Raw genomic sequence first — 16,079 nt, forward strand, 5'->3', positions numbered from 1 at the left:
TCTTGGTGAGTATGCCTTTATCAAAGACTGAATAGAGGATGTCATATAATTATTGTTGATATTTACGAGTTGGGCTACCATACAAAGTGCAGTAATACTCTTTGTCATTGAGGATGCAATTAGCTTCGCTGATATAATCTTGTAAGTCTTGTAGGACTACCCCCCCCTTATTCCGCCTGTCTGATCACAAGATTAGATTTACTCATGAGTCCCATTAGGGCTTTCCTCTAACCAGGGCTCAGATTGTTCTTGTATCTCAGTTTTTTATTGTTCTTGGGTAATTTATCCAAATCTTCTAGCACTAGGTTGGAAAAAATATCAATATTGTTAGTGATTGATTTAGGAGAAGAGGAAAATTAATTTTGATAATGTTGCAAATTTGTTCATATTGGGCACTAAATTGTGTAATAAATTTAACACCTTCCTGGTTGGCAATTTTCCTGGGCCTTACTGTCAGCAGGTCACGTCTATCAATAGCTGCTACCACTTGTCTTGCTGTAACATCTGTTCCTTTAAGGAGGGGAAGGCTCTCTGACTCCAACCCTATTTAATCCACCTTCCGGTTCTGTTAGTTGCTTGGTAATTTTTTCCTGCTCTCATGCAGTGTTACACTAAACTCTCACTGCTAAGTTCTTCTAGATACTTATACCACATAACCTACTATGTACTCCTATGGTGTATCAGCAGTCATTTATTAGATTTAGCTCATCTGCCGATACATCACTTCCTGTTCGCCGGACCTAACTGCAGCTAGTCTGCTCTTGTCGGCATCCAGATACCTCAGTGATCTATCCGCAGCTCTACCTTCTGTGTCAGCCTCTGCTCCTACTCGGCTCCTAGTGTCCTCAGAATGTTATTGCTCAGTGTACAGCGTAGTAGGTAAGTTTGTCAAGCTTGTCAGATTATTGTGATTAGTACAATTAAGTAGCAGGTAACCTCTGCTAAGTCCTGTCTCATACTTTATTGTATAACTCCTTTTGCATATATTATTTATGTGGGTTACTGATTTACTCCATGGCTCTGATACCATTACCACCTGTTGCTGTTTCCACCTGTGTGTTCAGGAGAACTTTGTTCAGGGTAGCTTCAGTTTCTCATATACACAGTCACTATTACAGCTACTAAAGCTTACTCTGCAGCTGAGATTCAGAATCTAATTGTCAAATTACACCTTGTTGTATTGCCTTCTATAAATTTCACAGCCCTGGAGTGTGACACATGCTTTATTTATTAGTTTCTTTGGGTACGTCCTCACTTTCAGTTGTCTGCTAAGATTGTCCACTCTTTTTTCATAGGCGGCACTGTCAGAGCAGTTCCTTTTGAGTCTTGCAAACTGACCCTTTGCCACAGCTGAGAATACCCTATTGGGGTGGTTACTTGTTGCATGTAGCAAAGTATTGCCACTTATGAGTTTTTTTATACACAAAATAACAATTTTACCACCCGGTTGGCTGCTCAAAGTCATATCGGTTGGCTGCTCAAAGTCATATCCAGATAGTTAATCCTGACCGTATTGCTCTCATGTGTAAAAGAAAGGCCTACCTGATTTGTATTCAGTAATCTTACAAAATCTTCCAACTGTGTGTCACTTCCTTGCCAAATAAACAGCAAATCATCTATGTAGTGTTTGTAAAATGCCACATACTGCCTATATGAATTTCGATCTCCATAGATGTGGGACAGCTCCCACCAACCCATAAAAAGGTTGACATAGGAGGGGGCAAATTTTTTCATCATTGCCGTCCCACATCTCTGGATATAACATTTGTCCTCAAAACAGAAGTAGCTATGTGTCAAGAGAAACTTAACATTGTTTACCAAAAAGTCACAAAAATCCTCATCAAAACTTGGTTCTCTTTCCAAAAAAAATCTGATGGCTTTTAAAGCTTGTTTGTGGGGGATAGAGCAATACAAGGATTTGACATGTTGTCCCAAATCTAATCTTCCATAAGGTTTAGTACCTGTTTGGTATCAAATAAATAGCTGGGTAAGTTTCTCACAAAGGGTTGGAGTACTGCATCTACCCATTCTGAGATGGGACATCCCTCCACATTGGTCAAACTCTTATGGACCTTAGGCAGGTGGTTGAATATCGGGATAACTGGGGATTTAACCATCAAGTACTCCCCTGTGTTTTCATCAAAATAACCTTTATACAACTCCTCATCAACCAGATGCCTAAGGTCTCATTGGAATCTGTAGGCTGATTTGAATTTGAAGAATCAAATCAGCCAATAGGAATGCAAGGTACTCCGTTTTGAAACCGGTACCTTGCATTAAATTTCAGTGTACGGCGGTGACCGTATGAAGAGGACGCTCCGCGAAGTATCTCATCACCCTCCAGGATAGCTCAACTATCGCCACCGGGATGAAGATAGAAGACATCCCCGAGATGGATGAAGGGATCGCCGCTTGGATGAAGAATTCTCACTGCCTGTATGAAGATGGATGTATGGACTTCAGGAACCATAAGTTGATTTTCTAGGTTTAGTGTTAGTTTTTTTTGTGGTTTTTCTTGGGGTGTTTTTTTTTTAGATTAGGCCTTTGGGCACTTGTAAAATAGCTGAATGCCCTTTTAACAGCAATGCCCATAAAATGCCTCTTATGGGGCAATGGGTAGCTTAGGATTTTTTAGAGTTAGGTTTTTTATTTTGGGGGGTTGGTTGGGTGGTGGGGTTAATTTTAGCAGGGGACTTAGAGCTTTTTAACTTAATTTTTTGTAATTTAGTGATTATTATTTTTTGTAATTTTAGATTTTTTTAATTTTTTTCATAGTGTTAGGTTTTTTAAATTTGTAATTTAGAATTTTAATTGGTAGTTTTTTTATTTTATTAGAATAGTTATGTTAGGTTAATTTATAGTTTGAATTAGGTGTTTTTTTAATTTCACTGGTAAGTTTTTATTTTAAGATAGCTATATTGTAATTTTGATTTAAAGTTAGGGGGTGTTAGGTTTAGGGGTTAATAGTTTAATTTAGTGTTTTGCGATGTGGGGGTGCAGCGGTTGAGGGGTTAATATGTTTAGTTTAGTAGTTACAATGTGGGGGGATGAAGGTTTAGGGGTTAATACTTTATTAGAGTGTTGGTGATGTGGGGGACCGGCGGTTTTTGGATCAATAGGTTTATTTAATAGTTGTGATGTAGGTGGGTGGCAGATTAGGGCTTAATAAGTTTAATATAGTGTTTGCGATGCAGGGGTGCTGCAGTTTAAGAGTAATAGGTAGTTTATGGGTGTTAGTGTACTTTGTAACATTTTAGTTATGAATTTTGTGAAACATTTTTGTTTTGCAAAATCAAAAACTACTGGTCTCAGATGGCCAGAAAGGTCCCTGAGGACCGAAACGCGTTGGCTATACACTGGTATTGCAGCTCAGAATATATCTGGTGAGTAGAATACTGTTGTTGTCATTCTAAAGTGATTTTATTGCACTATGTCTATTTTCTGTACACTTTTTTAGGTACAGGAGGATATCCCATTACATTTGATAACCTTTTAAGAAGAGGAACATCAACCCAGCACTTTCTACACTCACATTTGGAATACTTGGAATTATATACACATTATTTTTGGAGCAATTTGGACTTTATTTATTTCACCAGGATTTTGAATCCTTTTTTATGACACATTTTTTATGACACACACTTTTTAGGTGTACACCTCACGAGAATTATTCACTATCACATATATTATATTCCTTCCATATGGGTTGCTGATCACAACTCATATATTTTGTATATATTTTTATTTATTTTTTCATCTTTTCAAAAAATATTTAATATATTTTATATTTTTTACATTTTTTCACCTTTTTGATTTTTACACCAACTTTGGACATATTATCATTTTTTTTTTTTTTTTTTTTGGATATTAACCTTGAACATTTGCTTTGGACATTTTGGTATGGGACTTAAACACTTGTATGTTACATAGGACATAACTTCTTGGACATTGTATGGGGCAATCCATTAGATTGTTGAATCTATTTTTAACTGTATTTTTAACTGTCAGTTTATGTTAATAAAATGTTTGTTTAATACATTTTAATATCACATCCTATATATATATATTTTGTTTTTAATCTTTTACCTTTTAAGTACTTTTTCACATGGTTTTATATATATTCTTTGTGTAACACAATATTATATATTAACCTTTATGTATACACATTCCTAGTCGTGGACACCACCTTTAGCAACCCAACCCTCATCTGAGGGTAGTGTAGCGCTGTATCTTGGCATTTCTTTTTACTCTTAACTTTTGGAGTCTGGTTGGGAGACTCCGCCTATATCAGATATAGCTTGTATGGTATTATTGTGGCGCTGATAGATATACATTCATTTGGTCTCAGATGGCGAATGGATCGTGTCGGTACAGGCTATAACACAAGCATTTTAGCTGAACCGTACAACCTGTAATACGGGCACAATGTAAATTCCTCACTCAAACATTGTGTTACAGGATAAAATGCCTGCGTTATAGCTATACCGCCACAACTACTCGTAATATGCGTTCCCGGCCATTCCACGTACAATGGCAAATTTTTCAGCTGTAAAGCTGTACTGCAAAACTCGTAATCTAGCCGAATGCTTGTACTTTGTGGCATATTTAGGTTTTGTGCTGGCCAAGGCACTCAAAGTCCTGCTGTCATCCTCCCACCCCCCAGGATTAGACTTTTTTGCCATAACGTGACTTTTTTTTTCCTTGGCATTTTCAAAGTGAATGTTTACCAGGGCTGGCAAGACACTTGCAAACACTCAGGTGGGCTGAACTAGCACAGGTGTGCACAGTAAACACGTGAGTAGTAGAAATATATATATTTATATATATGTATGTGTGTATATATATATATATATATATATATATATATATATATATATATATATATATATATATATATAGTATCTCACAAAAGTGAGTACATTCCTCATATTTTTGTAAATATTTTAATATATCCTTTCATGTGACAACACTGAAGAAATTACACTTTGCTACAATGTAAAGTAGTGAGTGTACAGCCTGTATAACCATTTAAATGTGCTGTCACCTCAAAATAACTCAACACACAGCCATTAATGTCTAAACCATTGGCAACAAAATTGAGTACACCCCTAAGTGGAAATGTCCAAATTGGGCCCTATTAGCCATTTTCCCTCTCCGGTGTTACGTGACACGTTACTGTTACAAGGTCTCAGGGTGAATGGAGAGCAGGTATGTTAAATTTGGTGTTATCGCTCTCACACTCTCTCATACTGGTCAATGGAAGTTCAACATGGCACCTCATGGCAAAGAACTCTCTGAGGATCTGAAAAAAAGAATTGTTGCTCTACATAAAAGTGGCCTAGGCTATAAGAAGATTGCCAAGACCCTGAAACTGAGCTGCAGCACGGTGGGCAGGAACATACAGCGGTTTCACAGGACAGTTTCCACTCAGAACAGGCCTCGTCATGGTTGACCAAAGAAGTTGAGTGCACGTGCTCAGCGTCATATTCAAAGGTTCTCTTTGGGAATTTGATGTATGAGTGCTGCCAGCATTGCTGCCGAGGTTGAAGGGGTGGGGGGTCAGTACTCAGATTATACGCTGCACACTGCATCAAATTGGTCTGCATGGCTGTCATCCCAGAAGGAAGCCTCTAAGGATGATGCACAAGAAATCCTGCAAACAGTTTGCTGAAGGCAAGCAAACTAAGGACATGGTTATTGGAACCATGTCCTGTGGTCCGATGAGGCCAAGATAAACTTATTTGGTTCAGATGGTGTCAAGCATGTGTGGCGGCAACCAGGTGAGGAGTACAAAGACAAGTGTGTCTTGCCTACAGTCAAGCATGGTGGTGGGAGTGTCTTGGTCTGGGCCTTCATTAGGGAGCTACGGTTCATTGAGGGAACCATGAATGCCAACATGCACTGTGACATACTGAAGCAGAGCATGATTCCCTCCCTTCGGAGACTGGGCCGCAGTATTCCAACATGATAACGACCCTAAACACACCTCCAAGACAACCACTGCCTTGCTAAAGAAGCTGAGGGTAAAGTTGATGGACTGGCCAAGCATGTCTCCAGATTTAAACCCTATTGAGCACTTGTGGGGCATCCTCAAACGGAAGGTTGGGAAGCGCAAGGTCTCTAACATCCACCAGCTCCGTGATGTCTTTATGGAGGAGTGGAAGAGGACTCCAGAGGCAACCTGTGAAGCGCTGGTAAACTCCATGCCCTAGAGGGCTAAGCCAGTGCTGTAAAATAATGGTGGCCACACAAAATATTGACACTTTGGGCCCAATGTTGACATTTCTACTTAGGGGTGTACTCACTTTTGTTTCCAATGGTTTAGACATTAATGGCTGTGTGTTGAGTTTTTTTGAGGGGACAGCAAATTTACACTGTTATACAGGCTGTACACTCTACTTTACATTGTAGCAAAGTGTCATTTCTTCAGTGTTGTCACAAGATATAATAACATATTTACAAAAATGTGAGAGGTGTACTCACTATATATATATATATATATATATATATATATATATATATATATATATATATATATATATATATATATATATATATATATATATATATATATATATATATATATATATATATATAAGAAAACAAAGAACTCCTCGGCACTCCAAAGATCCAGGTAAGTAAAAGAAAGTTCCTTTATTTAGCGCGGTTAAAAACAATTGCCACATACAGCAGCTCGATAAAATCATACATAGTACAGAAAGACAGGGGGAACATCACCCTCCTGTGATATCATACGCGTTTCATGCCTCTGGGGCACTTGTTCACTGTGGGATCCAAGCACTCACTGTATACGTGAATTGCCTGGGTGTTCTCTATGGTAGATAGGTAGAAACTTCAAAGAAAGAAGAGGCACTCACAGGATTTAATAATTATTAATTTTATTTGTATTTCATCAATAAAGGTTCAGTCAATGTTTCGGTCCTCACAGGTACCTTTGTCAAGACTTTTTCTTATTCCATGTGTGTGTAACATATGAACATATTACACACACACAGAGTAAGAAAACGTTTTGACAAAGGTCCCTGTGAGGACTGAAACGCTGACTGAACCTTTATTGATGAAATACAAATAAAATTAATAATTATTAAGTCCTGTGAGTGCCTCTTCTTTCTTTGAAGTTTATATATATATATATATATATATATATATATATATATATATATATATATATATATATATATATATATATATATATATATATATATAACAAGAGCAATTAAGGTTAGATAAGGTAAAGAACACTTATCTTGGGAGACCAATCACCCTCATTCACACAGCGTAGAGCTAGCACACTGGTTCGAAATTCATGCACTCGGCGTGCTCGATATTAAGTCTGACTGCAATAAAGATTATAATTACTCGCTACAATAGCAATACAATGTCGATTGGTTTGAGGGAGTGACTTAAGGAAGTATTGGGTATTTAATCCCTGTATAGTCACTTCCCAAACTATCTTTGAGAAAGCGCCAACCGGTGTGAAATGCGTCAGTTGACGTCACTTGCCTCCCTGTCTTTCTACTTACCGTGAGTGTCTGTGTTTAGCACAGCTCCTGTATGAACTTTTTAAATTTTCATTCAATAAAATTTCAATTTGACTTTTAAACAAAGTGCTTTGTGCATAGTGTCCACACCAGATAGCAAATGCTGTTAAGAATGTTTACTCTTATTAACGAGTTTTAACTACAAGTCTTTTGGGAGTCCTGCCTCTATTTGAACCCTATATATATATAAATATAAATATATATATATTTTTATATATATATATATATATATATATATATATATATATATATATATATATATATATAATTATGGAACAGAAGGTGCACGCTCAGACTCTCAGCAATTTCACTCAAAAAAGTGTCAGCTTAATTAGATGATGTTTCAGAGACCAACCGTCTCTTTCATCAGTGATTTGATCTGATGAAAGAGTGGGTTGGTCTCTGAAACTGCATCTAATTAAGCTTTTTTGAGTGAAATTCCTGAGAGTGCATCATCTGTTCCATAATTATTTTAAGCTAGTTTGCACCCAGGTGGCTGACCTTGGAGGGAGGATTCATTCTTTTGTATATATATATATATATATATATATATATATATATATATATACTGCTCCCAACAGAGACTGAAAAAGTGCTGTTTCCCCTTCTGCCTCCATAGGCAAGTACCTTGTTTGCCTAGTCGAAAATACATCCCTGTTTGTACTGCTCACTTTTAGATTTATTATTCTTCAGACTCACCAGAGACAGCAGTTATGAAGCAGCGGTCACAAAGACCGCTGCTCCATAACCCTGTCCGCCTGCTCTGAGCAGGCGAACAGGAATCGCCAAAAATCAACCCGATTGAGTAAGATCGGTTTGATTGACACCTCCCTGCTGGTGGCCATTTGGCCGCGAGTCAGCAGGGGGTGGCGTTGCACCAGCAGCTCTTGTGAGCTGCTGGTGCAATGCTGAATACAGAGAGCGTATTGCTCTACGCATTCAGCGAGGTCTTGTGGACCTGATCCACAGTGTCGGATCAGGTTCGCAAGACCTTTCTTAAATAGGGGCCTATGCCTTCATTTATGCCTTGGAAATCTGTTTTTGTTTTGTTTTTAAAGTCAGAGAAATTCTCTAATATTGAAATGCCATGAGTTATGAGTCTTGACACATAAATAAAGATTTTTTTAGAGGGGTATGATTCTTTGTTTAATACAACACCATATTTACATGTTGATCCTAAGTAAATAAACAATAGGAATGCCCTGTTCCTTTTTTAATATATTTCAAAAATTATACATAACCATAATGATTTTCAAAATTGTTAGGCAAATAAAACTTCATGAGCATTTTCATTTGTACATTGGTATTTACTTTCACTTTATCAAGGTGTCTTTCCTTGATAACTAGGAAATGCAAGAAATGTTTAACCTTAAAAATACCATACTGTAGATAAATCATGTAAACATAAATACAATTGAGGGCATCCTATTGAGAAATAAAAACAAAAATGAAGCTGGAGGTAAATCTGTTAATTAAAAAAGTAAGGAAATATTGTGTTTTCTGTAGAAATAATTGCATGTATAAAATATTTTCACAGCTGTTTTATAGCTAAATATATATTTTTTTTTAAATAAATGTTTTTCATTTCTCAATGAAATGCAGCAAACAAGCAATTCCTATTAAAGTAAACTACTGCATTTCCTTATCTAGCATCGGGCAATAAACAAGCACTGCAGTAGATCTGTATTTATGAAAGAGTTTCACAGATGGTGTCTGTTAAATGACCAAATTTACAAGGGGTTTTAAACACAGCACAAGAACTAAATGCATCTTACTCTGTGGGAATCTAGGCGGATTGTCATTGACATCAGTCAGTATGATGTTCACGGTGGTGGTCCCAGATAATCCTCCCATCTGGCCTCCCATATCTTTGGCCTGAATAACCACTTGGTAATGTTCCCTGTTCTCTCTGCTCATATCTGGTAAAGCAGTTCTGATTATGCCTGCACAGGAAGAAAAACATTGAAAACATGCATTATTTGATACAATATCTTTATAAAAATTGGAATAGCATATATATATATAATATATACATATTAAACAGAGAAGCCTGCATTATTGTAATGGGCTTAAAAATAATGACAGGAAGACATGTATCCTAAATGTTTCATATCTTAAAAATATACTTAAATGGGTTTGCCTAATAAAGGTTAGTGAACACTATTTACCAGGTTATCATATCCTGGTAAGGGATATAACTTTTTCTCTCTCATTTTTAATTATATATACAATATATATATATATATATATATATATATATATATATATATATATATATATATATATATATATATATATATATATATATATACATACATATATATACACATATATATATATATATATATATATATATATATATATATATATATATACTGTATAGATAGCTATAAACACCTGTTTTTTTCTAGTTTCACTTTCCTTTCACTGTGCAATAACCATGACCACATGAATCGTCTCATGTCTATTTAAGTGTTTGAAAACATGACACTGACAACACTTACCATTTAAACTTTTTACTAATACCTAGATTACAAGATGTGCGCTAAACCTTGTGCGTAAATAATGCTAAAAATGTAGCGGTACCGCACTTTCCATAGTTCTGCTATTACAAGTTACAAAAAACCTTCTTGTGTTGGGCAGAACGGTGCATTAAGCTCCATGACGCACAAAAGCCAAGTCCTGACTTGACGTGCTGATGCATGTTTTCGAGACATCAATGGAGAAAAAGGCCCATATTTATTAAAGGTCTTGCGGACCTGATCCAATAGTGCGAATCAGGTCCGCAAGACCTCGCTAAATGCGGAGAGCAATCGGCCGCCAGCAGGGGGGTTCCAATCAACCCGATCGTACTTGATCGGGTTGATTTCCGGCTATTCCTGTCCGTCTGCTCAGAGCAGGCGGACAGGGTTATGGAGCAGTGGTCTTTAGACTGCTGCTTCATAACTTGTGTTTCTGGCGAGTCTGAAGACTCATCCGAAACACGGCCCTTCAAACTCCATACGGAGCTTGATAAATATGGGCCAAAGTGTTATAAAAAACTTACACTTGCGATTGCGGAATGGCGATCGCTATAATGCAATCCCCATTAATGTCTATGGAGACACCCTGACATAAACTCCAAGTCTAAATACCGCTAATCGGCTGCCCCAACACTAAATAAAGTTATTAACCCCTAAACCGCTGCCCCCGACATCGCGGACACTTAATAAAGTTTTTAACCCCTAATCCGCCCACATCGCCAACACTAAATACAGTTATTAATCCCTAATCTTCCGCCCCCCGCATAGCAAATACTAAACTAAACCTATTAACCCCTAAACCACCAAACACCCATATCGCAAATACTAAATTAAACCTATTAATCCCTAAATTGCCAAACACCCACATCGCGACAAACTAAATTAAACTATTGACCCCTTAACCAAACACCCCCTAACTTTAAAGTAAAGTTAAAATATAACTACCTTCAAATAAATAAAAACTTACCTTTGAAATAAAAAAAAGATTATCTTAAACTATAAATAAACTAACATTACTATTTTAACAAAATAAAATGTACCTAAAATAAAAAAAACCTAAATTACAAAATTAAAAAATCCTTACACTACGGAAAAAAAAAAAAATTAACATTACTAAAAAATTACGAAAATAAAAAAATATAAGATTACAAAAAATAATCTAATACCCTTATAAAAACAAAAAGCCACCCCCAAAAAAATAAAAGAGCCCTAATCTAACCCCCCCCCAAAAAAAAAGAATATCTTATGAATCATCAATTATTGAGCCAGTAGAAATTCATTAAGCTCGCTGGGAAAATGAAGCTGTCTGTATTTTTTGTATGTAACCCCCCCCCCGAAAAACTAAGTGCAATGTAATTTGTTAACGATGCACATAAATATACAAAATATGAGTCAAATTGGTTAAAGTTACACAGAAACTGCCAAGCATAATCAGAATTGGTAATATGATAAAATTTCATTAAAGCAGAAAGTGCAAAGTTTAATCTGAAGTGTAATATAAAATACAATACAGAAATTGTAAACACAGCAGAACTCTTATATCATGCAGTGCTATATTGTCTCTCCTTCACATACAGAAATTCAGGGTATAGCACAACCTGCTTTTTAAGAACCTCACTAGGAATCTCACAGTGCTGGAAAATGATTTGTTGTTGTAGCAATTGTAATAGTTCTGAATGTGCAGGAACGGGCAGCAGCAGGCATGCTGATTTTTGTATAGGGAATGGGACCACACACAATATTAAAGAGATAGCACTGGCATCTTCACTAGCTCTGGAGGCCCTGGAGTGTGGGGTCTGGCCCTGGAGGTTGGGGCCCTGGTGGGAGTGGGACAGGTATTCATGGGCCCTTCCCATATTTTTGTCCTGCTTTGCCTCAGTTGACCCCTATACCTAGGTAAGCTTTAAAATATTAAGAAAACAAAGTATATTTGATAACAGAAGTAGATTGAAAAGTCTCTTAAATCATGAAATTGTAATTATGACATTCTTATGCTTTTAATATTGATGACATTTCTGTATAATCTGTCATCTAATCCAATAAATCCTAGTAGAAGAAAAGTTCCAGTATTGCTTATTCATACTACATATACAGTTATAGATCTGTATGCAGATTTAATAATGATCAGAAAGCAAAATGCCGTCCACATTAAGGGCTGCAACAAAAAACATTTATCAAGTCCTTATTTTAAAATACATTACATTAAACTGGGAAAACAATAGGTCTGATTTATTTCCTATGGTATCCTAGACATGATTTACTTCCTCAGAGATTATGGTTTTTAAGAGCAGAGGTCTACTATATATGCTTTCAGCTGTCAAGTATTTCCTGACATTGCTATATAAGTTCTTATGGAATAATTGTCATAGTAAATATTTAGGGCTAAAAATCAAGTGGCACACTGTTTAATGCTTTCAATCATGCCCAAACACCACAGGAAGTAAACTATGGGAGCCTATTGGTGAGCTTGGGCCACTTTCCCAGGATGCCTGAGAACATATTGGAATACAAGGGTCACTTTCTCTAGGTTCCTGAGAGCCTATTGGTAAGCAAGGGCCAATTTCCAGGGTGGCTGGGAGCCTATTGGGGAGCAGGGGCTACTTTCCAAGGTTGTCTGTGAGCCTACTGATGAGCAGGGGCCATTTTTCATATCAGGGATATTGAAAATCCTGATATTTTTTTCTCCAACAGCCAAACAATTTAAGATTGCACATGCAGGACATTCTTCCCTGTTGCAAATTCAGGCAATTGATTATGTCCATCTGAGTAAAGAGGGGGTGATAGCGAGATCAAGTTGAACCATAAATAGATCTTTTATTTAAATACCAGACATCCATTAGGTATCAACATGGAGACAGATTTGAATTTGCTTATTTAACATTTAACCTATAATAGATATGTAAGAATAGACCTAATAGTTTATAATAAGAAGGTAATTTTCCCGGGTGCACTTTGACACATCAATAAAATCACTCTGTGGTTTTGTGACAAGCTAATTTGATATATAAAGTTTCGTGTTTCACCGCGTCTTCAGATATAAGCACTCAGTTTTCAAAAGTGAGTGATTATATCTGAAGACGGGAGTGAAACCCCAAAACTTTATATATTAAATTATGCTTGTCAAAAGCCTGGAGAGTGCCTTCCTTTGTTTTTGTGTTTTTTGATCTGAAGAAATGGGCTTGAGAACGTCATCCATTAAAGCTGAGATTTTCATGTAAATCCTGAGAGTGCACTATTTGTTGGAACTACTTATTGGCTATATTTGCACCCAGGTAGCTGTACCTGGTGGGAGGATTTGTTCTGGCTGGAATGTATATATATATATATATATATATATATATATATATATATATATATATATATATATATATATATATATATATATATATATATATATATATAACCCCAATTCCGAAAAAGTTAGGCCAGTATGGAAAATGCAAAAAAACAAACAAAAAGAGTCGCTTGAAAATTCCATTCAACCTGTACTATATTGAAAACATATTAACACATTATTTGATGTTTTACTTTGTGAATTTAATGTATTTTTGAAAATATACACTCATTTCAAATCTGACAACTGCAACATGTTCCAAAAAAGTTTGGATGGGGCAATTTAGTACTAATAGCGATATGACAAGTTGAAATAAGAAGGTGATTTGAAACAGGTGAGGCAATCCTGTAATCATAGATTATAAGGAGCCTCTAAAAAATCTCTAGTCCTTCAAGAGCAAAGATGGGTCGAGGCTCATCAATCTGCCAACAGTTGCATCAGCGAATAATCCAACACTTTGAGAACAATATTACCCAAAGACAAATGGGTAGGATTTTGGGCATTTCACTTTCTAAAGTGCACAATTTAATTAACCCTTTGAGTGCTAATGACAGCATGGAGCCATCACTAAGTTTCACCCTCAGGTGCTAACGATGGCTCCATGTCATCGTTAGTCCTCACTAACCTTGAGGGGTGCCTGAGGGCCTCAATCTCCCTCCACCCCTCCAATCTTGCCCTCATTTTGAAGGGCAGGCTTGGGGCTTCATATGGAGTGTGATGAAGTCATCACACAATAATGTGATTATGTCATCACACAACTTTATTTACAACTGTCAATTGACAGTTATGGAGAGATGAGGGCATGCTGATTAGATGCCTGTATCTTGGGCATCTAAGCAGTTACAGATCCCCAAGAACCACTGTTCAAAATATAATCACCTCACCTCTCCAACAGTGTAAGTCTTTAAAGTGTAGCAAAAAACAAAAAAAGTTAAAATTAAATATATTTAAAAATCATTTAAAAAGTGATAAGGGGGGGCGGAGTTTGGCCACGCAGGCGGATGGCTGGGTTCTAACTGAGCTCCTAATCCCAAGGGCAGATAATGCTATAAAACACGGCATAAGATGAACTTTTCTGAGCATTACAACTAACCGTATACCCCTGTGAGTGGTCTGGCATTAAAAAACCCAACAAAGCTCTGCAATAAGTGGCTTATGAGATGTTGAGGAGAGAGGCAAAGCCATAAGCGCAACAGCGGGGAAACCGGAAGCTAAGGAGGCCGCAGTGACTAGAAGCAACAAGGTATTGTGAAGCTGGTAATTACAACAACTGGGTACTCGTTTCAGCTCATAAGAGCAACACACATTGCGGCTCGCAATTATACAACTTAACCGGAGTGATTTGAACACTTTGGAAGTGGAGCGGCCTCCCTGCCTGAGAAAGAGCACCCACGTGGCTATGAAATCAAGCAACCGGACATAAACGCAGGAGACAGAACGGAGCAGCGCTGCAGCGGTAAGATAACAGTCAATCTCCCACAAGTACGGACATATTAAAATACTGACAGGCTCAACACCACTGGGGGTTCTTGTTATGTCTATACTTGCACTCTTCAGCGCTTGGTGAACTGATCAGCTTGCCTCACGCTCGACATGGGGCAATAGCATACCGATAGACACCCGCAGTGTGGCATAGCAACAAGGCTCCAACACTCACTTTCTCCAGCGGGGAATCATACACTAATAGAGTGTGCCCTATACAAGTGCCTCCTAACACTTATACACAATAGAGGAGACATTATATATGAAGCAACGTTTATTACCCTGACATACACTTTTCCCAAAGGGGATGCCTAATAAAAAATCGCACAAAACAGAGAAAACCGCAGCTGCAAGACCGCTGAGCAGATACCTTAAGCAGATGGATAGCACCCCTACACTACAAGTAAACAGCATGGATGCAGACCAACATCCCCATCCTAGCAGAGCACACACAGCAGGGATAGATGAGCATACCCAACCCCTGACTAAAAGTGACCTCCAACACTTGTCATCCAAAGAGGACATACAGGGTGTCTTGCAGGAGATGCGCAGTCTCTTTGGGGACCTAAAAAAGGACATGGCTGCCTTAGACCACAGGGTCACTAAGATAGAAAAGGACTATAAAGCAACAGTCAACGCAATCCAAAACAATAGCAGAGACTTACAGCAACAACAGACCACCATGCAGAAATGAGAGGACTTAGAAAATCGTTGTCGTAGAAACAACATAAGGGTCAGAGGTGTTACTGAATCTATCCACCCTCCAGCTATCAAGGGCTATCTACAGAGCCTTTTCCAAACCATCAAGGGCACCTCGAACTCTCCTGATATTGTCATGGAAAGGGCCCATAGGGCCTTAAGGCCTCAGCCCCCACCAAAAGACCCGCCCAGAGACATAATAATTAGGTTCCTTAATTTTAAGGACAAAGAAGACATTTTCAGGAGTGCTAGAGCTAAGCAAGTCATCATGCACGCCGGCGAGGAGATCCAGCTGTTTTCAGATATTTCGCCAACAACATTACAGAAGCAAAGAGAATTGGATCATATAACCCAAACCCTCAGGGATCACAAAGTGCAGTACCGCTGGGGTTTTCCGGTCTCATTAATAGCTACGCATAACAACACATCTGCAATTTATAGACCTGGAGGGGACCCACAAGCCTTTTACCCAGTGCTCTC

At 37.6% G+C, this 16,079-nt stretch overlaps 1 protein-coding gene across 1 annotated transcript in view; it reads right to left on the minus strand.

Moving 5' to 3' along the window:
- The window catches only part of LOC128661588 (cadherin-9-like), a 569,287-nt gene that overhangs the window by 254,968 nt on the left and 298,240 nt on the right, over positions 1 to 16,079 (minus strand). The window contains exon 4 of the mRNA XM_053715826.1: positions 9,338 to 9,505. Within this exon, the coding sequence (XP_053571801.1) occupies positions 9,338 to 9,505 (168 nt within the window). The remainder of the gene's footprint in view (positions 1 to 9,337; positions 9,506 to 16,079) is intronic.

Source organism: Bombina bombina, chromosome 5 (genome assembly GCF_027579735.1).
Source record: "Bombina bombina isolate aBomBom1 chromosome 5, aBomBom1.pri, whole genome shotgun sequence".
In the NCBI taxonomy this organism is placed as follows: Eukaryota; Metazoa; Chordata; class Amphibia; order Anura; family Bombinatoridae; genus Bombina; species Bombina bombina.